We start from the raw sequence: 26434 nt of genomic DNA, 5'->3' as shown, positions 1-26434 counted from the left end.
GTGCTCAAACTATATACTTAAGTTACTGTCGTAAATTTTAGTGGTCATTTGAGAAGACAGGCGAGAGCTGTGTAGTTTAACCAATCTCTTAAGGCCAGTGACTATGTGTTCAACAGAGAATATTCGATTGAGCTAATGGTGGTGAGCAAGTAAATCACGGTTGCCGCCTAGCTCTTGATTGAACTTACAATAATGTTCATGCTTAACCACCATTCGTGGTACAGCTTTGCCCGTTGCAACCGGTCTTGCACAGCAGCCAAGACACGCACACAGTTTCTTCTAAATGATGGCTACAGCACTGGGGCACATGCCCTACTGTAAACTTCTGCTTTGTGCAAATAGGTGGCGGCATACGAAATCATGCAATGACGCTGTAGCGACGCTTGGGAGGGCGGAAGCTGAAGTTGCCATCTATTGGGGCAAGCTTGCAGTGTAAATAATTGTCATGAGAAAATGTGAAGTTTATATGTGCAACTATACTACATGTCTAGACCTAATTCAGCCGTGAATTCGGCATGTGGACTTTTCTGGGTGGGAGGGGGGACCTTGTCAAACATTGCCAACTACCCTATACTGTGAAATTGCATCGTCAGGTCAGGTGAATGTTGTGAAGTCAGAACATATTTAACAATTGGTGAAATAAGTTTCTGTGAGACGCCAGTCTTCTTTATGACGATTCATTGCATTAATTACAATAAGCAGTACGTGTATGTACTTAAGAACGTTTCGTTCTAGTTAAGTTATTTTACAGAAATATTGTGGTGCGATTTGTTCTGACTTACGAAAGATTTCATGCAGGGCACTTAAGTTTTGATACCATACAAAGGTCAGGATTTATCAACAGTTCCAGCTGCTGCGGTGGCCTGTGGGATTTTACTGGGAAAGCACGGTGACAAACTATCCCGGTGTATTGGTGCTGCTTCTCAACTTCGGCGAAAGTTCAAGTCAAAGAACCTGTCTACATAAAGTGTGAAGTCTCATTCTCGCAAATTTCATTGAGCACGGCATTGGAATTTGGACACAATAGACCATTTGTTTATTAAACCCTCTGTTTTATTAACTGCCAATTAACCAACAGCCTAACGAGACTGTCCATAAAGTGCGACAGCATACACTTCACCACACCAAGAAAAACAGTGCGCATTGCTATGCTACATGTTCTACAATGATTGCCTCCAACAGGAAGAGCTGAAGACAGTGACAGGGCGGTTAGAGCGGGCTTCTTTGAGCGAAGTGGCGCGATAGGTCAATGGTGCCTAGTATGCCGACATGGTCCGTGTGGCATTTTTCATGTATGACATTTTGGTACTGCCAGCACCGCTTCTGATGAGCAGCAGCAGTGGCTCACACGATGGCACTGACCACGACTACGTCCTTCTTTCAAGCGATGAGTCGAAAGTGAGGTTTCAGGGACAAATAAATGTTTCTTTGCATTACTTGCTCTTCTGAAAAACTTATTGTTGAGCTAAGGCCACAGCTTGAGGCTGTGTTACGAGTTGGAAATTTTTTTTTGCTAGAAGGGGTCGCAAGTTGGGAGGGGGGGGACTTAAAGTCCGCAATGTACTGTAATTCATACTTCTTGCTTGTCTGTGCCTGAAAATATCTGCTGCCTTTGTCACTTCTAGCTGATAATTTGCATTTTTTTTAATCACCAACAGTTGCAAATAAAGCCACTTGCTGGCCTACAAAGTAACCAAACATGCCAAGCTGCATGCACCAGCAATCGTATAATGGCTGAGGAAGAAAACAAAAAAAGAGATGTTCTGGCCTTGATGCATTGCATGCTGAATGCTTAGGTCACTTTCACCTCAGTACGCTGGTGTCATGCGATAAAGCACACTAAGGTTGGGAAGAGTCTACCAGATGTCATTTTTGTCCCTTTATTACATACGCATATATGAGCCGTGTAATAAGTAGTAAGAGTATGATCGCTCATGTCTGAAAACTGTCCTGGAAATCATTCAGAGCTATATATTTAAGAGAACTTCTGATAATTCAAAGAAAACCTTGGGGTCCTGTCGAGTTTGAATTATTGAGAGCCTGCTCCAATAACATGCACATATCACATCACCACAATAACACACACATGTCACATTAAAGTGGAAATGTAAATCCTGTTGGCAAATGTAGTGCCTTATGACAAGCTTTGCGCTCAGTGTTGGCCATTTACGTAGGCCTGCCATCCCTATCTGAAGCTGTCGGGCAAGCCATCATGATGGTGGCTCGTGAAGGGATGCTTTTATTGACTATATTCAGGCAAAACAAAGCTTCACACTTGAACGTATGGCGTCACACCTCAGATCAGTGTGGATTCTAGTTGGTCGCAATCTGCACATCGCTATCCTGCTAGTTGATTGCAATCCTAGGCTGTCATCTGCACCGTTATCCACCCTATAAATGAAATTGACCAACTCCTACAAGGTCGACCATGATTAAAAACACGCCTGGTTGTACAGAGGACTCACTGCAGTTGCCAAAGTAACCATTATAATAGCAATATGCTTGTATCTAATAGAAAAAACACTGACATGTGCAACTGTGGTACCACCTGTTGCGAAGTGCAGTCAGTCTCATTGAGTTTTCTCAAGGGGACGTCACAAAGCTCCGACCAGTCATGGGTGGCGACAAGGTTTGTCGCATTGCCCGAGGGACCTGCTGGACATTTTTACTGAAATAGTCATGTGCTCTTGTATATGCCCATTCTTGGCCTGCTTTTCAGCTCTTTGTACGAAAAAAAAACAAACTTAAAATGGCACCATACTTGTGACTTTTCTAAGTGTTGTAAGTCCCTTTAAAAGCCACCCAAATTGGAAGAAGAAAGAACTACTCTAAAATGTTGATAAATATACAGCATAGAAAAAAACGCGGTCACAAGGGAAGACACAACAGATGAAGGGCTGAACAAGCAACTTGCCCAAAGAATTGCACTTCGAAGTTAAACTAAAATTCTTGTGTGATTGTGTGTGCTTTAAAACTGCACCATGAAATGAAGTGGTAAAGCACTGAGATCTTATTTGGAAATGTTTACACACCTTTAGAATGACTCTTGAGTGGTGGTGTGCGGCTACTAATATGAAAGTGGCAACACTGAGATGTCATGATGATGTAGTGACAATTGTTAACGATACTTCAGGCAAATTTCACATCTGTCGCAGGTGTGGCCTCCATATTCATAATTATTTTCTTTGCAAAAGTGTCCAGTAAACTTCATCTTTTTCCATTAAAAATGTGATACAAGGCACTTGACATGCAACCTACGTGCTGCCATTGCTGTCCTTGTAATTGTTGCCTTGCTATTAGTGATGCAGAACTATCGATGGTACTATTGATACTATCGATAGCTGAGTCACTATCGAACTATTGATGGTAAAAAATAGTATCGATAGCGCTATCGATAGTAAATTTGATCGTCTACTATCGACAGTATAAAATCAACAGCGCGAACTCATTGCAGAATAAACTTGGTTCCCCGCACGCGTGGTACATAGTGAAGCCCGAGGAGCAGGCTGAAGGGAAAGAAAGTTGACATGCTTGTGTTGTTCACCAGAGTGCTTTGCTGACACATGATCATAAAGGCATACTGTCCAGCTCTAGCGGAAAGGAAGCCATTACATGTCGTGGAATTGCATGGCTTCAAATTTATATTGCATTTTATGATTTTAAAATGAAAAATATATCAAGAACTAAGTTTGTTAATTGTAAGGTGCAACTGGTTGCTTTTGGATGTAGATTTATTGATGGACATATTCCACCATTTTCCCTGCGGAAATAATTTATTTTTTTCGCCAAGAATTGCTCATAAATTAAGTAAATCTGACTGTAGGCTATCACAAATATTTTGGCAATATGGCCGGCCAGCAACATCATCATTATTACACCACTATCGAAAGTATTGTCACGTAGATGTGACAGTGAATAATGCTGCAGCAAGACTCGATACAGAGCTCTGTATTTGGGTGAACTTGTGCGTAGAAAATCAAAACTCAAAATACAACTGATAGACGCTACATACTGATAGCGGCAAGAACAGTCGTCGGCCGTTGAGTAATATGATCATCGGTGGAACGCATCATCTTTTATACATCAGTCATCAAACCTTCCAGCGTTATCGCTGGTGCTCGTGTAAGCTCTTGAATAAACTTGTCTATTTGTGTCCAGCACGTAATGATCTCAAACAATCGTGAAGCTTCTCAACCATTACGGCACGGTCTGTGTCGAAACGTTGCTAAAAGCAGGGTGAAACATCAAAACAAAGCAATACAGACGCTTGGCAGTAATATCGCTAGTAACATTAACAACGGTACTACCGATTGCACTATCGATGGTTTGTCGATAGTAGTACTATCGATAGTTTGTTTACACTATCGATAGTTTGAAAAAAACTATCGATGCTATCGATAGTCAATTTACCGATAGTTCTGCATCACTAGGTCGAAGGCTTGCTATCCTCGTCAGCATTCTTGTCATCGTCCTTAGGTCAGCTATTACATTTACGGGTGATGTGCTGAACATTGCTGAAGCAGAAGTGTGCCACAGTATTTTTATTTTGATAACATTCACACTATTACAATTTTTGAAGTCCCCACATTACAAGCTTCAAGCTTTGAGTAACATTTATGCATCACTGTTGAATCTATTACAAAAGTTTGCTACACGGAGCTACCCATAATGAAAACATTGCTAGGTTGCTTATTGTAAAGTAGGACTGACAGTTAGGCGAGGTGGTATGAATGCATTAAGAAAATGGCGTGACAGAAAAAGAAAAAAAGAGACTACTTTTACCGCACGAGCACAAGTGTCGAACAATATTAAGCAAGTAGGAGACCGATGTACAGTAGACTCTCAGTAAATGGAAATCTCTTAAAAGGGATTGCTGCTGAAATGGAACAACTGCGTTAATACGATTGGTTTCGTATTTGAATTCTGCAACCCTGTTGATCTCTCAGTAAATGGAACTCCTGTTCATAGAACATATTTTGCTGGTCTGCTGTATTAGAAATTAAATAGAACTGACAGTAGGGCTTCTGTTCGTTTGAAAACTGACAGTAGGGCTTGTGTTCGTGTGTTGTGTTTGTGTGGCTTGTGTTCGTGTGGTAAAAGCCTTTCGTTTCTTTTTCTGTCGCACCGTTCTCTTAATTGCTTAATGTACCTGTACTGAATTTTTTTCTTGTGCCATTACAGTGACTGCTATTGATATTTTAAGATGTCGATATGCTGTTGTGCATGAAAAAAAGACCTGACACCCTCTAGCAATGTTTCAAACCATAATTTGATATAAAGTGATGGAAGTAATAGTTATCATTAGTTGTTAAGGAGTAGTTTTGCATCTGAAGAACATACTCAATGGAAACATCTTTGTTAGCTGATAAGAAAATCGGCACTTGGAATGGGCATCTGTTATTTTTGCTGGTGAAGGTACCTTCAAACAATGCTAGGTTTTTCTGTACATGACTGTTATGCATAACATAGTGTGTATGCTTCCTGCACTGTCGTTTCAACATCACAGCCCTTTTCTGAATAACTTTATTGTTAGGGCAAGGATGCGGTGTGTTGCAGTGAAAAGAAAATAAGGTACAAGGAAGGTTTGATAATGCATAACTTTTGTGTTCTTTCCAGATGGACATCGTTTTTGTTGACCATGGTGGTAGGCAGACTGTTTCTCGAAGTCTTGCTCTGCAGAAGATGGATTTTAAGTTTTTCCGTTTACCCTTTCAGGTTGGTCTCTGCTGTTAAAGCAAAACTTTTGCTTTTGAAATGGGTGATATGTTAGCTGGTTGTATAGAAATAAAGTTTGCTTTAGAGGCCTAACAAATGCTAATTGTTCATGTTGTCATGATGAACAGTAAAACGGCCTAAGCACAAGTAAATGATTAAACTTCTGGGTAAAATCCAGGTTCGAAAACGTTAGGTAGGGCTCCTGCAGGCCATTGCATGTGACTTTCAGGTTCAGACTAGGCAAGGGCTGCAAAAGATGACCTGTGCAGTGCATTAGGGGCCGTGTTTGAAGCGCATTTTTTTAACTGTTTTATTGCGATAGCAATTATATAGACACTCTAGGCGCATTTCTGCCGTCGGCATCGCTGTCATCTTCCCTATCAAGTCCAAATTGATAACATCGCTCCGTGTGCCGTATGTTCTATGTGTGAGTGAAAGCGTGCGAGGGCTGCTGCCTGTTGCGTCTCGAGCAGAAATGAAACACTCTGGCCGTCTCCATTGTGCGAAGGTGCATGGGTGGACACCGGAGGGGGCCTGCGTTGCTCTGGCAGGAGCTGCGAACTTTGATCAAACAGGCGCAGTCGTGCATTCACCGTCTCGACGAAAGTTAGCAGACGGCTCGTACCTTAGTGCATGCTGTGCCCTCACCCCGTAACTTTGCATTGAATAATAGACAGCACCAAAATTGAGTCGCTTGCTGCAGTGGCTGTGTTCCCTTATGCCTCTGTTTTGTAGAGTGATGCCATATTGGATCCCAAAGGAGTTAGCTTTATATAACGTTCCCATTTGTTGCTATCGCATGCGTTGCTTTCGCCCTTCTGGAAAAAATGTGACTTTTTTTTATTATTACACTTCAAAGTCTTTATCTCAGTGATGATGGAACTAGTACAAGTGTGCTTGGAAAACGATAAAGAGACCAATTTTGTAATGGTTTTTACTGTGCTCTAATAACGACAAACAGAAGAAGAGAAGACAGGATGTGCACAGTCATTTCCTCTTATGTTTGTTCTTGTTATAGCGGAGTAAAAACCATTACAAAATGAACGTCGACCATCTAGCCCAACTTAGTGCTCTTCCAAAGAGCCCCATATTTGCAAATATTTGTATGGCTGGCTGTTTTTGTTTGAGAGTCTATGGCCCTTTCAGGTGGTGCGCTGCCGCCTTGCCGATTTGGAGGATCTTGAGGATGACGAGGAGGTGAACGAACTGGTGCATAAACTTCTGTATGGCAGGTCACTCGTTGCCATAGTTAAGGACAGGTGAGGATCAGCGTTTTTCATCCACTTCAGCTTGTGGTTGTTCTTTGCAAGCAAACAGTATGGCACAACTGAATGCAATTCCCAGTGTGCAAGGGGTGCAGTCTTGTTAACAGCACTAAAATAAGGCATGGTTAAGGTATTGTAGCTTTTGTTAAAAATATGAGCATCTGAAATATTGGACGTCAAACTCGGTAGGGCCCAAGACAAAAATTGTGATTTTAAATAAAGCAGAATAATTCAAAAGCTTGCTGAATTCAAACAAATCTGTTGACCTGTTATCTTTTCAGTGCAATTTCATCCTTACTTGAAGGTGATAAAGCACCATAAGAAGCCTCTGCAGATGTATGTGAAGTGCGAGATTCGGAAATACTAGGGGTTTATTTCCTGGCTGTTTTAGGGATTATTGCAGGCATTATTGGCGATACTTTGGTCATGCAGTTGCTGTGGACTGCATGTGGGCTGCATTGCGGGCTGCTGTCTAGCACCGCAATTGTACATTCTCTAAAATTGGATAGGACTTGCGAAGTCTGAGATGTCCCACCCAGACGACCAAAGTGCTGCAGCTGGTTACCTCTGTGACTAAAGAAATTATTGCTCTAAAAAAATGTCGCGCTTCTAAAACGTGTATCTTTGTGTAAATAAGATAAGGCTTTATGTCTTAGGACTAGTTTAATAGAGCTTGAGGGGCGGGAATGCTACACAACACACATGATCGTGAGAGAAAAATTACCCCGCTCTTTCTACAACATGGCACGTTTCCTGCTATGGTGCAAGGTCAATGACACTTGCTCATTAGTGGGCAGCAAGTGGACGCAGTGCTTGAACGTCTCGGCTAAACGCTTCGCTGTCTTAAACACTGCTGTCAACGATCGTTTGCGAATGAACTGCCAGCTGGAAATCTTTGTATTGTAGGATGCTTCTGCAAATTTTTCCTGTTGAGACAAGTGCAGGCTTGTTCCATCGATATAGGCTTCGCTAATTTCTCCTGGGAATGGTTTTGTTCCACTTCACCATGTTTGGCGAAATGCAGACCGGCACAGTACATGAGCACACCCACCACTCGCATATGTACTGGTCTTTGGCAGACTTTCATTGTCGTAACTTCTCTTTACAGTTGCCGCCCATTTATTCAGACTCGGCAGGGATCGTTGAAACGTCTGAATAATCGAAAGTCTTAAAAAAAAGATTCAGCAGAAAAAAGCACGTTTATTGACCCAGTGGCCAGAACAATGTGTCGGTGTGCGTCTGCACACGCACCCTTACGCGTGACCGAGCCTGCCTGTATTTCTGCCAGTGTTTGGTGATTGCTGTAGGTCGACAATAGCACTGTTACAATCCGAGCTAAATCTGCATTTGATGGCTATGGTGTCGGCGCATTGTATTGAAGTCACCGTCCACTTGCGCTGCTTCAAGAACCTGATGGATGATCTTATCCTCATCAAACGTGACAGACTCCCTAGCAACTTCGCATTGAGGTCGGCTGCCTTCGACCTGGTGAATAATCGCTGCTTTTCTTGCCATCGTCAGTGTCTTGTAATAACCCCATTTCTTCATTAGTTCCGACGGTGCATATGGAACGGTTGGCGTCGTAGCCATTTCAGCAGATCAGGCCTCGCGCCAAGCAACAAGCTATAGAGCAAGACACAAAGTGCGAGACTAAACGTTGCAGTTCAGGCCCAGCTGCAGAAACAACTGACAAGGGCTTAAACAATCTCAAACAGGGCAAAAACAGCACGCACTTGACGAGGACAAACAGAAGGAACACAGGGCACAGGCACTGACTAACAACTGGAGTTCTATTGTTCATACGCCAAGGTAAATATACAGCACATATCAACAACAACAGAAAGGTGCAACAAGATGAGCAAGGCCAGCAGGTACACATTCAAAGCAGTCAACGAGAGGGAACCAAAATCATGAGTGTGCTGCGCAGGTGAGGTGACAAAGTGACTCAGGAAATCATAGAGGCCTGAAATATCGTGAACCTGTCAATACCCCTTCTATAGCTCGTTTAGGTAAAGAGCTAGCTTTTCTATCAGGGGCTGGATAATCATGGTTCGCTCTCGTTGACTGCTTTGAATGTGTATATGCTGGCCTTGCTCACTTTGTTGCTCCTTTCTGTTGTTGATACATGTTGTATATTTACTGCAACGTATGAGCAATAAAACTCTAGTTGTTAGCGACTGCGCCCTTTGTTCCTTCTGTCCATCCTTGTCATGTGTGTGCGCTGTTTTTGCCTCGTTATGATCAACCAACTAGCTCGAGATGTGTTATTCCAATCTCAAACCATGGCGAGCTGACTCCGAGCGTAGCTTGGCTGTGGTACACATTCAATGAAAACTTGACTGGCTAAAGCCAAAAGGCAACCATTACGTGTAGCCAACAAACACAGCCTTCGTGATCAGCAGTTGTACTAATTGCAAGGATTTTTACACTGGCTACAACCCATGTCGGACACAAAAGTCGCCATTTACTCAGCAATAATCATGCAAAATGACATGAAAGAATGCATACAGACATCGATGGTGATGGCGTATGCTTCCAGGTTTAAGCTGACCAGCATAGACAGGCCAGCCTGGCCTGCTGCATGCATCGCCCTTTTAACACACCCTGTCACACTGTTACAGTGTACTAGAAGGGGCAGGGGAATGACTGAAGCAGCTGCATCGCATCTTGGTTGATGCTCCAACGACCATGTTACACAAGTGAATATGCAGGTGTGCCAAAATTGCGCAGAGATATGTTGGTACGCGTGAGTGACGCAGAGACGAGGCGTGTTGTTGAGAGTCTCCGTACCAACTGGTTTTATTTCTCTGCGAACTGGTTTTCCTTCTCTCCCTCTCCGCGCCTCCTTCGTGCCTTTGTTACGGCACAGAGGGAGGAAAGGGAATATCGTTCTCCCTCACGCTGGCAGCGCCACGGCTGCACCACGGCGCATTTAGAGTTCACCACAGTACTCCCCCCCTAGTGAGAGCACGAGCGAAATGAAACGCGGCTACAGGTTGAGGCGATTTGGCACACCTGTCCGTCTTCCACTGCGTGTGTGATATTTTTCAGTCACTTGGGTGTCCGTCGCTGGTGTGGGATGTGGCGCTGTTCGGCAGGTTTCAGGTGGAAGGGCAGAGGTTGCTGTCGTGGACTGGTTGGTCTCCATGTGTGCCGGCTTAATTCTGTCCAATGACACCACTTCATGGCGGCCATGCCTTTCGATGGTAATCGTTTTTCTTCCGTGGCGGAGAACTCTGAAGGGTCTGCGTACGGTGCTTGTAGTGATCTTCGTACTACATCGTTGCGCAGAAAGGTGTGGCTACACGACTCGAGTTCGCTGCTCACATATATGCTTCTTTCTGTGGGCTGTCGTGGAGGTGTCGGTCGAAGTTTTGTCATGATGTGACGTCGGCGAGATGCGTAGTTGCCAGCAGGAATGTGGTTTTGTTGTTGGTCAGGCACAAAGAACTCGCCAGGCAGACGCAGGGTTGTGCCGCAGACAAGTTCTGCAGCGCTGCAGCCGACGTCCGCCTTGAACGCAGTGCGTATGCCCCAGAGTACAATGGGCAGTGCTTCGACCCAGGAGTGTGCTTCGCTTGCCATGAGTGCGGCTTTCAACTGTCGGTGGAATCGCTCAACCATTCCATTACTCATCGGATGGTAGGCAGTCGTTCTGATGCGCAAAGCACCGATGAGCTTTGTTAGACTGGTGAATAATGCGGACTCGAATTGGCTTCCTCTGTCGGTTGTAATGGATGATGGCACGCCAAAGCGACAGAGCCAGTGACTGACGAAAGCACGGGCAACAGTTTCGGCTGTGATGTCTGGCATGGGAACAGCCTCTGCCCAACGCGTGAAACGGTCAACACAAGTTAGCAGATACATTTGGCCCTGACAGGGTGGCAACGGCCCGACGATGTCCACGTGTATGTGGTCGAATCGAGCATCTGGCCCGGGAAACGTCTCCAACGGTGTCACGGTGTGACGCTGTACCTTGGAGCGCTGGTATGCGAGACACTCACGGGTCCATTGTCGGGAATCGCGATTGATGCCGGGCCATACGAAACGTGCCGTTAGGAGCTTTTGCGTAGCTCGGATTCCCGGGTGTGACATCTCGTGTAGCGATGCGAATACCTCGCGACGGAAGTGCACAGGCACAAATGGTCGTGACTTGCTAGTAGACGTGTCGCAGCAAAGCCCTTCTGTACCTGGCAAGGGTAACCACTGCAGGTTTAGTGACGTCGACGTTTCTTGTAGGCGGCGCAATTCGTCGTCATCCCGTTGAGCAGCCGCCATTTTGTTGAGATCTATTCCTGTGGGACAGGTTATGGCGCTGACCGGGCTGCACGAAAGGGCATCGGCGACAGCGTTGTCGACTCCTTTGATGTGGCGGATGTCCGTGGTAAATTCAGATATGTATGACATCTGCCGCAGTTCGCGGGCTGTATGGGCGCCCCCCTCAGCATTCAGTGAACGCAAGGCATACATGAGAGGTTTGTGGTCTGTCAAGACAAAGAATTCGGTACCTTCTAGGTAATGCCGGAAGTGCCGGATTGTCGCGTAGACGGCCAGCAGTTCGCGCCCGATGGTGCTGTACCGCTGTTCGGTGGATGTCAGTTTCCGGGAAAAGAAAGCGATTGGTCGCCACACTTCTTTGATGAGTTGTTGAAGTGTGGCACCCACAGCTACGTTCAATGCGTCGACCATGACGCAGTGCGGAACTCCCGGTTGCGGGTAAGTGAGAAGCGCGGCGTCGGCAAGACGTCTCTTGATCTCTTGGAAGGCTGCTTGGGCGCCCTCCGTCCAGTGGAGCTCCTTAGCGGCATCCTTGGTATCCTTAGCGGCACCTTCGTGTGTCGACAGCAGGAGGTGGAGAGGCTGTAGAATAGTGGCACACTGAGGGATGAAACGGCGGTAGTAGTTCACGAGACCAAGGAACTCACGGAGCTGACGTTTAGTGTTGGGTTGTGGGAACTGCTCGACAGCTTTAACCTTGTCTGGATGAGGTTTAATTCCGGAGTTCGAGATGATGTGACCAATAAACGTCAGCTTGTGCACACCAAACTCAGACTTGTCCGTGTTCACCAGTATTCCATGCTCTGCCAGGCGCTGAAACACGGATCGCAGATGCACCTCATGTTCATCTGGTGAGCTGCTTGCGATGAGTAGATTGTCGAGGTATGCATGACAGAAGTCGAGGCCGTGCAAAACGCCGTTAATAAAGCGCTGGAATGTATGTCCGGAGTTTCTCAAGCCGAAAGGCATGCGGAGGAACTCGAACAGGCCGAATGGCGTTGTTATCGCCGTCTTCGGGATGTCTTCTGAGGCCATGGGAATTTGATGGTAGGCACGTACGAGGTCGATCTTGGAGAAAAGTGTCGCACCATGCAGGTTGGCCGTAACGTCGTGAATATGAGGTAGCGGATAACGGTCGGGCACGGTTGCTCGGTTGAGGGCTCAATAATCCCCGCAGGGCCGCCAGTCTCCTGGTGTAGACTTTGGCACCATGTGTAGTGGAGATGCCCAAGGGCTAACGGATGGGCGGATTATGCCGAGCTCGAGCATGTGGTCAAACTCCTGTCGTGCTACTTGAAGCTTCTGGGGGGACAGGCGGCGTGGGCGTGCGTAAACCGGGGGCCCCGTGGTGGAAATGTGGTGAAATACATTGTGTGTGACGACCCCCGGTCTGTGGCGGCCGCGTCAGCTCGGGGAACTCGTGTAGGATAGCCGTAAAACGGGCGGTGCCCGGTGGTATCACGAGAGTAGGGCTGAGGGGCGGATGCTTAGACGGCTTTCCGCACACTTCTGCTTGTGAGAGGGGATCCTGTATGCGCCGGTTGCGTACATCAACAAGCAGTCCAAAGTGACACAAGAAGTCCGCTCCCAGGATAGCAAATTTTACGTCAGCTACCACGAATATCCACCAAAATGTCCTCTTGAAGCCCAGGTCTAGCGAGAGTGAGCGGTGCCCGTACGTCGGTATCGTCGTGTTATTTACCGCTTGCAACGGTGACGAACACGGGCCTTTGCGATCGGCTGGCGACGCTGGCACAATGCTCACTTCTGCCCCAGTGTCGACCAGGAAACGGGTGCCTTTCTCGCGATCAGTCAGGAAGAAGACCGACGGGCGACTTTCCGCTGAGCCGGTAGCAGTCGCCGTCAGTGCTGGCTCGGCGCGTTTCCCGATTTCTCGCACGGCGGCACGCATTTCGGTGCAGTATCACCGAACTTACGGTGGTACCAGCACAGCTGCCGCTGTTGTTGTGTAGCACTCCGCCGTGTGCTTTGGCTTCCGCGTGATTGTAGTGCCGCGACCGCCGCGACGGTGTCGGCGAGGCGAGAAATTTCCGCACGAATCTCCAACAAGGCGGGAGAGGGCGAGGCTTCGGCGAGCACCGTGGCAACTGCTGGCGTGGTGACGGCCGTGAGTCGGTCAGCCATTTCGGCGATCTTGGAAACGTCCGTCTCTCCGGAGGCCGTGACGCCTATCTGCACGGTTGCGGGCAGTCTTTGAAGGAAAAGCTCCTGCACCAGGCGACTGTCGAGACCTGCTGTGCAGCCCGCTAGTTGCTGCATGTGGCGCAACAGTTGGCTGGGTCGGCGGTCGCCCAGTTCGGTCTCGCGTAGCAGCTGCTGCAGGCGCTCCGGCTCCGAAGGGGTTAGACGGCGTATCAGCGTCTCTTTGAGCACTCGATAGGCATCTTCGGCTGGTGGGGCAAGCAGAATGTCGCGCACCTCGCTCGCTGTGGCAGGTGGAATGTTGGCGACCACGTGGTGGTACTTGGTGTGGTCGGCAGTGATGCGGCGGGCGGCGAACTGCGATTCTACTTGGGCGAACCAAAGTGCCGGGTCGCTGGTCCAAAAGGGAGGAAGCTTCACGTCTAACACAGCCACTGTCGGGCTGGCGACGGCGTCGTGGTGTTCCATGCTCGGGACTGCGGGTCACCAATTGTTGGTACGCGTGAGTGACGCAGAGACGAGGCGTGTTGTTGAGAGTCTCCGTACCAACTGGTTTTATTTCTCTGCGAACTGGTTTTCCTTCTCTCCCTCTCCGCGCCTCCTTCGTGCCTTTGTTACGGCGCAGAGGGAGGAAAGGGAATATCGTTCTCCCTCACGCTGGCAGTGCCACGGCTGCACCACGGCGCATTTAGAGTTCACCACAGATACTTTCTGTTTGAAGAGCCTGCCTGCCCACAAAGAAGGTGACAGTAGGAATTCGTACAGGTCCGCCTAGCTGCTCACTGAATGCTGTGCGGTTTTCAAGCAACACTGTGAGCCACGCTGCATCATAAGTGTCTATGGGTGCTAGAGCACTGCACGGGCTCGGGCCTACCCGAAAACCCGGGCCGGGCCGGGTAAAGTAGTTTTCACAGCGGGCCCGGGCCGGGCTCGGGCCTGAAGCTCCGGGCTTAGGGCCGGGCCCGGGTTTGAGGTGGCGGGCTCGTGTCGGGCCGCACTTGGACTTTGCACTGTTCTTAAAGGGTCACTAAAGTGAAACACTGAATTGGTTTAGACCGATAAAGTGTACTCTGAGAACCCGAACGTCATTAATTTCACCATAAATGAGTTTATTAATAAAAAAGAAAATCAAGGTCAAAGTTCCATTTTCCAATTTCGCGCTGAAATCTTCGCACGTGACGTCACAGATTTCAAACTGTATTCGTCGTATTTTGGGGACATTGGCTCAACGAAATTTCCAGAAATTTGGTATGTTAAGTGTTATGACCACCTCAGAGGTCAATGTACTTCATTTTTAACCACTATAAACTACGTAGGGCCCAGTAGATGCCGTCAGAATATATGACGTCACGGAGTTTGCTGCGTGAATTTCAAGTTGGCGTCGTTACCTGCATTTTCCTGCGAGTTTTCTCTCTTACCAAGAGTCGTGTCGCGGCGAGCGTGGTGCTTTTCGAATGGTATGTAAAAGAGTAATTTACTGATAATAGAAAAATCGTTTTTCTCTTTAATGTGCCTTATTCCGCATGCGCTGTGCATACATATATGTCCCACACTTTATCTCGAAAAAACGCTTTTTTTATGTGGGGTAAGCTATTTGGAGAAGTTTTATGAGGGATAAGTACTGAACTCCTTTGCTTCTTGCATAGGAGCTACTTGATTTATCTGAAACGGGCGAGCTAAAAGTAAATAGACCAGGTGCTTATATGTAACATCTCGCTGTTCCGTGCTTTATTTGCTTTCGTTACTATTTTATATCCTAACTGTTACTCTGTAATCGCAGTAATAAATGTAATATAATAAAATCAGAGCTCCAAAGCGGGGAAACGTTGTTGAATGTACAGCCCCCCTCTAAAACGATAAGACTGCACGGAGTTTTGATACATAAAATCCCTGTAAAGGCACATTGTTTTTCCGTGACTCTGTGACTGCTCCCAGTGGTCATGAGGCGCGAGATGGACATGCACAGCCTGCTTTGTGTGCTCACATTGTTAACGTCTGAGCTTTCGTCTTGTTCCGCCCTATCAGGGGTCTCAAACTCACCTCAGCTAACGGGCCGCATTTGCGAAAATTAACTCCCGCAAAGGCTAGGGCAATGACGAGGGTAGGAGGGTGGGAGTGGGGAACAGGTTGTTTTAAAACTACCGTTATTTCACAGCAGACCTTTCCCATATCTCATACACGGGATCATTTCTGAAGGGGATTTGGCGGCAGGATTCCAACAACATATTGTTGCAAAATAGTGCGGAACGGAGCAACTTGGAGCGCGCCAGACTCTATCGAAGAACAGGAAACCGATGGTCATCGAGGGCACGTGCACATGCACGTGGCCGGCGCAGCAGTTCGCGTTTAGTATTGCCATTAACGGACGTCTCTCTTTCACGTCTGGGGAACCAGTCATTTCGTATCACCCATAGGGACTAAAATCTGGACGCCGATTCTGAAATATAGCTTTTGTTTCACGGTTATGTATCAACACACGGTGACCACGAGGGGTGCCTCACGAAAAATATGCTTTCGATCTGTCATGCCTGTGTATCTCAAGAACATACTTATAAAAAAAAAAATGGGATGAAGACAGTCATGTGCGGGCGGAGAGCCGCTGGCGAGAGGTCCGCGAGCCGCGTGTTTGAGGCCCTATATGGTGCGCTGTATAGTGCGAGATCTACATGATACTGCCACAAAAGCATTGGAATGTGCAGGAATAGAACAGGTCCATTAAACAAGGTGTGGGGTGAAGTATATTCGCTTAACAAAATATCTGGCTTGAAAAAGGATAATGACAGATTCCGTGCCAGGTGATGTCCCCTTACCTTGAACCATATGCATCCAATGAGTAAGCTTCGAGAAGCTTAGTTGCGCATTTATTACCAAACTCGAGCGAACCCCGAAAATATATTGAAATTGCTTCGTCCTACTCCTGCCAGTCCTAACCGCGTAGTCCAATGGCCAGCTTCTACCGATACAACATCGCTGGGAAGGCATAAACCATTATAATATGGATAAAACGAGCACGGTGGAAACCGTGCGTAACAAACACTGCTAAAAACTACAAGGAGGAGCCCTCAAAGAGGAGTTTTATAGACGACATATAGATGAGCTGGACAGCTATGGTCATTCTGCAGAGGTCCACAAAGACATCCTAGATTTGCTCCAGTGGTGGAAGCTAAGAACAACGACTGGCGACGCCTTCGCAATCGGCAAGGCAGATGTGCGCCCGTCCGGCCAGCGCGATCAGTGCAAGAAGCTTTAGCGCGGCAGGATATGTGATGCAACAGCGCATGGCGTGCTTAAATCTGGAATCTCTTGATACTTCGATTTTTCGCACAATAACATGTGAAGAAATAAACTGTAAACTATGCCATGAGAAACTTACAGTCTGTATATACTAGCAGTGGTATGGTATATGAAAATAGTGCTATGACAAATAGTCTTTTTCTTCCTTTCGGCTGATTATACGCATACACGTGGTGCACGCGGTTCCATACCTTTGCCCAGATTAGTGTATTTACAACAAAGGTCACAAATTTGTTTTTCCCCCTGTTTCTCTTGCTCTGGCAAGGTGCTACAATGGTGAAGACGGGTACTACATATCGAGAAGGGTGCATGGTTGGCTTTGTGGCTAGAACATGCTATAAATTTCAATAGGTTATAAAGTGCAATAAAAACAAAGTGAACTGAGTGTTTTGTTCTCTGCCAAGCCAATCTAGAGCACATGCTCTGGCGGTGCTCCGTGTTAGGCGGCGGCGAAGCCATCACGCTGTCCAAATGGGAGGCTGCTATTATATACCAGCTCCGCGCTAGAAGAGCAGCTATATGGACAGGCCAACGGGCCCGCGACGCAGCAGAGAGACTTGGTCTTTCTGTTCCGATGTCGGAGCGGCCCGCAACGTGCTAGAGCGCGTTCCGATGGACCATAATAAAGTTTATCCATCTATCAATCCATCCTTTGTTGTTATTGCGCTCCCTTTCGAAACTAAACTCGTGCTGAAAATCACTTTTCTTCCTACAATGTCTGCTAAAACACCCTTCATGATCCCCAGTGTATTTGCAGAAAAAATAGGTACAGTATACCACTGCCAAACAAACATTCATTGTATTCAGTATGTCCGCTCAACTGTTTGCACCGTGAGCCCCTTTTTACAAGAAATTACCGTAACTATGTTAAAGTATAATTGTTAGCAAAACATGCGCCAACAAAGCGTAGATATTTGCCACTTAAAACACCCTGCTGTTGATTCCATGTTCGGGCATCACCACCTAGATTACTGGGTCGGGCCTCAGTCGGGCCTGATCTGTGGTCGGGACGGGCCAGCCGGGTAGGCGAAATTTTTTCTCGGGTTCGGGCCGGGCCCGGGTCTCATTTTGAGTCACCGGGCCGGGTTCGGGCGGGTAAATTTGAACGAGGTCCGGGCCCGGGCCGGGCCCGGGCCGATAATTACGGCCCGTGCAGTGCTCTAATGGGTGCACTACAAAGAGTGAAGAAGTACTAAACCCGTGAGGAAAGCCTACGCTCGTTCTGACGGCAGTCCCTACTATATCCAGAGCATTGATCCTTATATGAGCTCGTATGTGCTCGGATTGTTTCATGAGTAACCTCAGTAAAAATAACTCTATTACAACGCTTATATTAGTGTCAACTCAGTTTTATTGTGGCTGTTTTACACTGTTTCTTTAATGCCGAATATCTTGTTTCAACCGCGTGCTTCCGCAGTTACTGTGTATCGGTTATGCAACCTCTGATGGATTAAAATACCAGGAAGCCGAGCCAGGGAGTCGAGTCGAAGGTGCGCGTTCACCTCCGAGGCACGAACTCCATGCATCAAGGGTTATCTCAAGCATATTAAAAAGCACAGATGTGCATATAGCCCGTCTGTTATACTGCTTAAATTCTCTATAACCAGTTATCCTTTTCTATAGACAGCTTTTATTGCGCCGTATCTTCTATTGGCATAATGTCACTACAAGCAAGCGAATGCTTGTTTATGACAATGTTTTGTATCGTAAATTTGTTCTATCTATAAACTGCCAAAAGTGTAGTCAGGAGGGACAGTGGTGCTCCACGCTTTGCGATATTTAGTTTGTATATGTGCATATGTACACACACACAAATACTGACAGTAGAGTCACACCTCCCTACCCTGCTCCATTAATAATATCCGTGCACCGCGCCTGAGGACGACCGGTCATTATTTGTATGCGGTGTAACTCTCGTCCAATTATGTTAGACTTCTGCTATCTTTGAGCCCTCATAATGTCAAAAAGTCACATTACCCAGCGGATTTGTAAAGAGACGCACTATACACAGCTTGCCAAAGGTAAACGTTTGGTGTGCTTTCGACAGGATAATATTTTCGGCACACAGCTTTCTGAGCACGGCTAACTTCCAATAAAGCAGCTCGGGTACTCTCTAGACTCAGAACCACCACCAGAAGAAAGAATTAAGACGGAAGAAATCAGAATAATGGATGCCCTTTCTCTTTCTTCTGTTTCTTTTGGCGGTGGTTCGGCGTTTAGTTAATTCAAAGTAATGTACCAACTAGCCAAGCAACGAGTTCGGCTCAGTTGCATCAAGATCGCGAATCTTCACTGTGCCAATCAGCCTGTTTTCATTTTTATATTTTGTGTACCTTCCAGCTGTCGCTTCGGCTACAAGAACTAATTTGCAGTATGTCTCAAAGGCATTTATGAAGCAAGCATTCATTTAAAGCTTTAATGTTTCGTGCATAAAGGCTTACAATGGCAAGTACTAGACTTAACAATGACAGACACACAATGAAAGCCGCATCAAAAATAGCGTCGGGTTAGCCAGGTGCCACCGATGCACCTGGCAGTTCTTGTGCACTGCGCCTTCAGTAGTGAACGACAGCAGTGCTGCAGCTACGGTCGACACGGAAGGCATCAGGAGACGAGGCGTGGTCATGCCACGCGATAGTTCTAGGGCACTCCAACACTGTCACGTGTTCTTTCTCTTCGTTTGAGGCCCTAAAAGAATCCTGCTCTGTTAACTTCCTGAAAGCCTACCCGTTTTATCACTCCTGTCATCTTCGTGCACACGCACTTCCATACAACGCAAGCATAGCAGACGGAGAGACAATTCGTAGCGTGCGGGTGGAAATGGGAGTGGCCACTCGTGGTGCTGCTAGCGCACTGGTGCCATTGACTGTTGCGCCACCTGTAGGTACTGCACATTTCCCATAGCAGGTGGCTTTAGAAATGTGCACATGTGTATCAGGGTAATGTAGACGAGTCAGCCGCTCTGCTAGCATGTTCCCTATAAAAGTTCTGAAATAATCTTTGGCACCATCACTGTGCTATCGCACGGTTTTGTGAGGGAGCCAAATTTTTCACACGCTTTGGCAAAAAGAAGCAAAAGGTCTTGTAGTACTTTGTGGCTAGTGAATAGTTATGAAATGCACTCCCAGCAGGTACAAAGTTTGTTTTGCTTTGCAGTAATACATTGTTAATTTGAAGTAGTAAAAACTGGAGAAAAAGAAATTGATAAGATAAGCAGAGAGATAAGCAGAGTTGTGAAAATTGCAGTGGAAAGTGGAGTTCAACTTGAAAAACTTCACCACTACTGACCAGCAATATTGCGGCATTGCCATTTTGCTTGGTGCAGAAAGACCGAGTAAGGCTCTTTTGTTTCATGATAACACTTGGACCTAGGAAGGTGTCCTCGAGTTGCTTCACCCACTGCACGTGCTGATAATCCTGCCACAGCTATATCGTAGCAAGAGAAGCATGTTTCTTGTTTAAGCTGATCTTGGCACCTTTCGAGTAGCTCTGCCGACACCACTACTTTCATTGTGTGTGGGCTCCGACACCACCTTGTTTCACCTCGTCAAATGGTCAAACCAACCACTGTTGTAGGTGAAACCACTGTAGCCCATTCGCAAGTCCAGAGGATTGGCCTTTTCGCATTATGCAGCCAAACTATGAGCAGTGCTTTGTCATCTGGCAACTTTGAGCCTTGAACCCGCTTCCTTCTGCTGGCTCGAGACGCTCCGCTAAACTCTGTTGAGCACATTCTGCTTCCTTTTTTTTACCACCGTTGAAAGTGTAAACAAGCGATGGGAAATCACTCGGAGATTCTCGATTTTGTTTGCCCTCCTCTTTTCCACATCTTTGATTAGGGCTAGCTTTCTTTCCAGCATCAGTGACTTGCCTTGCTTTGGCGGTGACATCCTCGTCATACAACAAAGGCAATAAAAAAATCTGTACCACGTAGCGTAAGTAAAATGAAAACGAAAAATCACATTTTTGATGGTGCAATTTCTGTTTGATAATTGAGAATTGATAATCACTCTTCTTTGGTAATTACTCTGATCATGTAGTCTATGGGACCACATTGTGTTTGGGCTGCAGAACGACCCAGTGAAGGTGTCTTCTAGGGAAAAAAAAGGTGTTCCATTCCAGTACTGTAGAGTAAGCAGTCACCGCAGAGGCCATTGTGCAAGCAAAAACTAACTGCACCAAGCATGCTATTTTTCAGGGCCTGCCTCTGTGCACGTTTTTCGTGTCACTTGACACGCCATAGGGTTGCTTGACAGTTATGTTGCTAGGTTTTGACTTCACATTCCGGGAGAGCGTCTGCTTCGTTGCACAGTTGCAGCAGCCTCATGCAAAGCTTGTGAAACTGTCCTGTGGTGAGGTCTTTGTTGTGCTCTCACTCAAAATTTTGAGATTTCCACAATTTGGTGTGAAAATACTTGGAGGTAAAGGGCAGTGAATGCATGTGAGATAAAGGGCAATAGATACATAGCACGTGTGGGAAATGGGTTTATCACTGGTGGTGGGGGTCATCGTCAGTATACTGGTGCTTATTTATCATCACTAGTTGCACTTTCGGTCAGATGATTTTTTCTGTGTAATCGGCACACTTTTTGGATGGTCAAGTACAGTGTTTTCTGGTGTATAAGATGCACCTTTTTTTTTCGCTGGTGCATCTTATTATACGCAAAGGGTCATGTGATTCTGCGAGATCAATATGTCCATATTTGATTCGCGAGTACGATAAAGTGAGCGCAAGAGCATTTGTAAAAATATATCTAATCTTGTTGTAACAATAAAGCGGGTGTAGTCTTAGATGTCAGCTAAATAAAAACCACTACCATCACACGCACTAGTGTACTGTTCGAATTGTTTGTTCTTAAACGAAGCATTAAACCCACAAAACTGAGGCAATAAATAAAAAAGGGCACCACAATGTTTCATTGTAATGTTGTAGCACCCACAATACCAGTTACAAAAATGAAATTACCACTTAGTTATCATCATCATCATCAATTTCCATGTGAGACTTTGTACCTTCCCGCTTCTGGTCGCCATTTACGTTTTGTATGTGTGTGTGTAGCTGTTAATCATGTGGTGCGATCATGGTTTTTGTGTTTCTGCCAAGCCTCATACTGCTCTAGAGGCAACGCCAACAATGTGCTTACAACGCCGCGTCAAAGAGTTACTCAGAGGTGGTTGTGGCAGCCGAGCGATGCTGTCAACCGAGGCGGAAGAACTTTTGACAGTGCGCCGAAGGATGTGGCTTCAAATCCAGTGGAATAAATATTCGTTTTCTGCGCCTTAGGTCAGCGTTATTGACAAGTTTTACGCTGCTGCTTTATGCAGCAGCATAACTTAGCAGGCATTACTGATGACGTGCTTGCGTATTTCTTGTGTAATTAGTGCACCCCTTCTTGAAGCCCTGAAATAAAGAGAAAAAGTGTGATGTGAAGCAAATAAATATGGTTACTTTTATTTTATTGCACAGTGAAATCTTGTTAGTCCAAATTCCAGAGTTACTGAAAATGTCCCTTTATAAAATGAGTTTAAACTAAAGAGAGCCCCTGTGGGTATAGCACCTGATTACCTGTGCAGTACCGCACTGTGTGCAGACTTTTGCCACACATTCCTGGAGGTGTGCTGGTGCCGGCAGGAAGTTTGATGACTGGAACAGATGTACTACTTGCCCTGAGGGGTGGGTGGGGTGTGTTGAATAGAGGCAAGCATACCATAGCAGTGAGGGAGGTGAGTGCCCACATGGCATGAGGGAGCAGGAGAGAGTGAGTCGATCCAGCTATGTTTCTAATGAAGCTATATTGACTGGTTGTAGAACCTTAGCATAAAGGCAGCCAGCACTCTATATTTTTTTAGGTAATCTGTGGTAAGTGTGAGGACTAGACAAGCAGAGATGGTTGGCTGCTTTGTGTCCGCTGTTTTCTTGTGGGTCTTGCGTATCTACCTCAAAGTTTTGGAGACATATTGATGTGAGACTCAATGCAACGCAACTTCTGTCCGTAAGGTGGACAGTAGGGGCAAGAAATGCTCTTCAAAATGACCATTGGGTGTTTCTCAGAGTTCAATTTCACAGAAGTTTTTCTTTCTATTCAGATGCATACAGCATTTCCAGCACCAGCCATGCAGCTTGAGTTATCAATAATTTTAAATTAAGAGACTTCAAACTGTCAGAATTGATAATCACTCTTCTTTGACAGTTACTGTGATCATGTGTGGTGGCGTGCAGAACGACATAGTGAAGGTTCTTCTTCTGGCAAAAAAGGTGTCCCCTTCCAGTACTGTCGAGTAAACAGTCACTGCAGAGGCCACTGTCCAAGAAGCTTGCCTACTCTCAGTTGAAAGCAAAATCACCACAACTTAGAGCCAATGACATTTTATGATGGTGGGCAAGATGCCACCATAGAAAACTTTCTTCAAGAGAGGATGTCTAGAAACTGTTGAGCAACCGCTATGCCCACTGTGGGTGCCCACGCGAATGCCCCCTGTGTAGATTCCGTGATGTAGGGATCGAGGCCTGCTCGTAGCCTTTGCGTGGACATAGTAGTGCATGTTTATTCAGTGTCTATGAAAGGCTCATTATCAGTCTTGTTGTTCTTAAACAGAACACATGTGTCTTCGTTTTGTCTTTTTCCTTCATATGAAGAAGAGGAAACTTCCCAGATGGTTAAACTATTTTATTGTGGATTTTCAATGCACAAAATATGTAAAGTGGGGAAAATGTAAAAAAAAAAGAATTAGGATTGGCATTTTGGTGTCAGCATCACTCAGTGCAGCGAACTATTCAGTAGTATTTCTGAGCGTGGTATTGCTTGAAACATGGGTCTATCCGCAGCGCCTTATCGAGTCTGCACACATATGACGCATGTCTCTTCTCTACTTCAAGCGATGAGGTTTGCGGCAGGTACTGAATGTATTCACGAGAGCCTGGGAGGCATTAAAGCTATTTCGGATGTGGCTGTGGCGATTTGACTGCTTGGACGGAATAAAAGCACAAATTCGTTTTTTCGGACGATTGCGCGGTCCCTAGAGAGTCTGAAAAATCGGACATTGACGATATTTATTTTCCGGAAGTTCAAATAGTCAAATTCGAATAGTCAAATTCCAGTGAAAATCAACTCGAACAGCAAGCACTATGTATTAGAAAAATATTCTAAAGTTCGAATATTCGCACACCCCTAGTTATAAGTCTAATAGCCTCAGGGCAGTCAAGCGTCACATGCTGCTTTAATGCTTCGCTTCACTTGTGGCCTTTTGGGTGTTTCCCACACCAACAAGCATAGACGCCATGTTTACAGGGCCATTATCATGCCAACAAACAATGACCACATCTCCCTCTTTCGTGACTTTACTGTCAAAACCAGTGTTGTAGCCGTTCCTGAAAAAGAAGTAACTAAATACATTGCTCGTTATGCTAAGAAAAAAGGAACATGTTACCGCCCTACGTTACCTGCAAAAAAAGTTAACGGGATACCGTTATCGTTACCGAAGAAAAGTAACTCACATTATTTCTGTCGTTACTCTGTGGTAAAACATTTGAATCAGTGCGCCTTCGCTTGAGTACCTCACAGCAACAGTGTTATAAAGCTGATATTTATATTTCACATAAGACTTCTTGCCCAAACAATGATTTTAAGTGAATACTGATTTAATGAGAATACTTTGCGCAAAGGTGCCAGACCTCAGCAATATTATAGTGGCCTATGAAGCCGCCTATTATGGCTTATATCTGTGGCACATGCTCAAGCCATTTTCCTCAATGTGGCATTAAACGCAAAATGACATTTCATAGTCGACACTCTCCGCAAAGAATGCATCACTCAACTCTCAACAAATTATAAGTAGTTCTGATTGTGTGCTTCTACTAACAAGAAAGATGCTAAAATTTTGTAGCCATAAAGGAATGCTACATAGCTGAGTTAGAGGAAAAAGATCTTTGCACACATGTACAATTTTTCCTTTTTTAACCTGTATAATTGCAAAAATTACGACTGTTCATTTGAAGGTGCTCAAGGTCAGTCTCATTCACTCGGAAATTCACTAACTATAGTCGGCTACAACCTAAAAAAAAAATTTCAGCTCTGTCCACAGCCATCGCTGTCCCTCCCACAGATGATGTGCATAAATGCTCCACCCAATAGCACTTACTCATTTTCATTTCGTCAAGCACTTCTCGAAAGTTTCAGGTAGTTGACTTTTCCATACAGACATGCATCTGTGTTGCTGTTTTTATATCAGAAACCTGTGCGTCCTGGTAAATTTCTTTCAGGTATTCTGACATCACTGCACAGCCAAACCTAATATTTTTAGGTCGAACTTTAGTTGTGGTGTTGCAGTTGTGCACGAGTCTAAACGAACAAGTAGCCGCGAGAATTTTTTGAAACTGTGCCATAATAGCGGAGTTACACATATTTGATGATACAAAAAACACCCTCGCTTGTTTCACTCTTTCCTTCGCTCGTCGGCTTGTCTCTTCTCCTGGCCGAGTATTCCTCCTCGCCGTGCGAGGAGGATGAACAGCAAATGTGCATACCAGCGAGTTGTAGTTGATGAGCAAACGACATGATGACATCACAGCAAGCGTTGAGGGGATGAGAAATGCTAAAGGCATGGAGAGGAGAAAAAATTGTTTCTTAAAATTTGAGGGGCGCCCGCAGCTCGTAGCGCTGCTGCGTTTGGCATTGGTGATTGTGGCGGCATTCTGAACTCGATGCGCGCATTTACTTGAAAAGTTTAAAAAATTATCGGAGGTGGTTTAGGGGCCCTTTAACATGCCTAGTATTTACATTAACCAATAAAAGATACTTAAGGTTTGAGCGGAAACCAACAGTTATCACGACTTTCTCACATAACCGGCAGGCACGCAATGGTTCTGCGGGTGAAGCTTACATAATTTCTGATGTTTTAACCAAATATAGAAACGTATACCCACCGTTGGAGGTAGATAGAAGCAAACTTCGATTTGAAATTTGCTTCTGCGCTAGAGTAGAATGCTTTGCGGGGGGAGTTGGTTCATTGTCCTAAAATAAAAGCAGCGCAAGAACGACTGAGCAAGAGTCAAGAGAGACAAGAAGCCGGGACGAGTGCTTGTCCCATCTTCTTGTCCCTCTTATCTATTTGCTCTCTGCTTTTATTTTAAGTGCTAGAGTATTGCAGGGAGAACTTTATAACTACAACTTGTATAATCAAAGCAACAGCTGCACTTCAAACCTGTCCAATGCTTGCCTCGCTTCTTTATGAATATGTACGCACCTACACAAAATAGACATTTGATGTACTCCTATTGTCAATGCCTGGTGGGCCGGCAGCAGCCCACTGCTGCAACAAACGAATGTCGGGGCGAGCTCTGGGAAAGTGGCACATATGAGAAAGAAGTTCTGTAAAACTCGCAGGATGATTGGAATAAAAGGTAATGGGTAACGTGACACCTCACTGTACTGAAAAAGGTTAACGTAAGTACCGTCACTACGTTACCCATTACAGTTCTGAAATGGCAATGAGTACGTTACTAAGTTACCGAAAAAAGTTATGCGTTACCGGTAATGCCGTTTCTTGTAACGTGTTACCACCGACACTGGTCAAAGCTTCCACAACCTTCCTTCTTTAGCTCCTTGTCTGACTTGAGCTGGCACCCAAGAAGCTAATTGCAATTAATAGAACCTGATGCAAGAATGCGCAGGAGCTTAAGTTCTCGAAACAAAGCTACAGAGGAAGAGTAATTATTGTAT

General features: G+C 45.7%; 1 protein-coding gene across 1 annotated transcript in view; it reads left to right on the top strand.

Moving 5' to 3' along the window:
- The first annotated feature begins 1269 nt into the window (after positions 1-1269).
- Positions 1270-26434, top strand: part of LOC119387325 (tudor domain-containing protein 7B) — a 119828-nt gene continuing 94663 nt past the window's right edge. The window contains exons 1-3 of the mRNA XM_037654715.2: positions 1270-1398; positions 5617-5715; positions 6862-6974. Of these exons, the coding sequence (XP_037510643.2) occupies positions 1270-1398; positions 5617-5715; positions 6862-6974 (341 nt within the window). The remainder of the gene's footprint in view (positions 1399-5616; positions 5716-6861; positions 6975-26434) is intronic.

This window comes from Rhipicephalus sanguineus, chromosome 1 (assembly GCF_013339695.2).
Source record: "Rhipicephalus sanguineus isolate Rsan-2018 chromosome 1, BIME_Rsan_1.4, whole genome shotgun sequence".
In the NCBI taxonomy this organism is placed as follows: Eukaryota; Metazoa; Arthropoda; class Arachnida; order Ixodida; family Ixodidae; genus Rhipicephalus; species Rhipicephalus sanguineus.
This window is presented reverse-complemented; position numbering and strand designations above follow the sequence as displayed.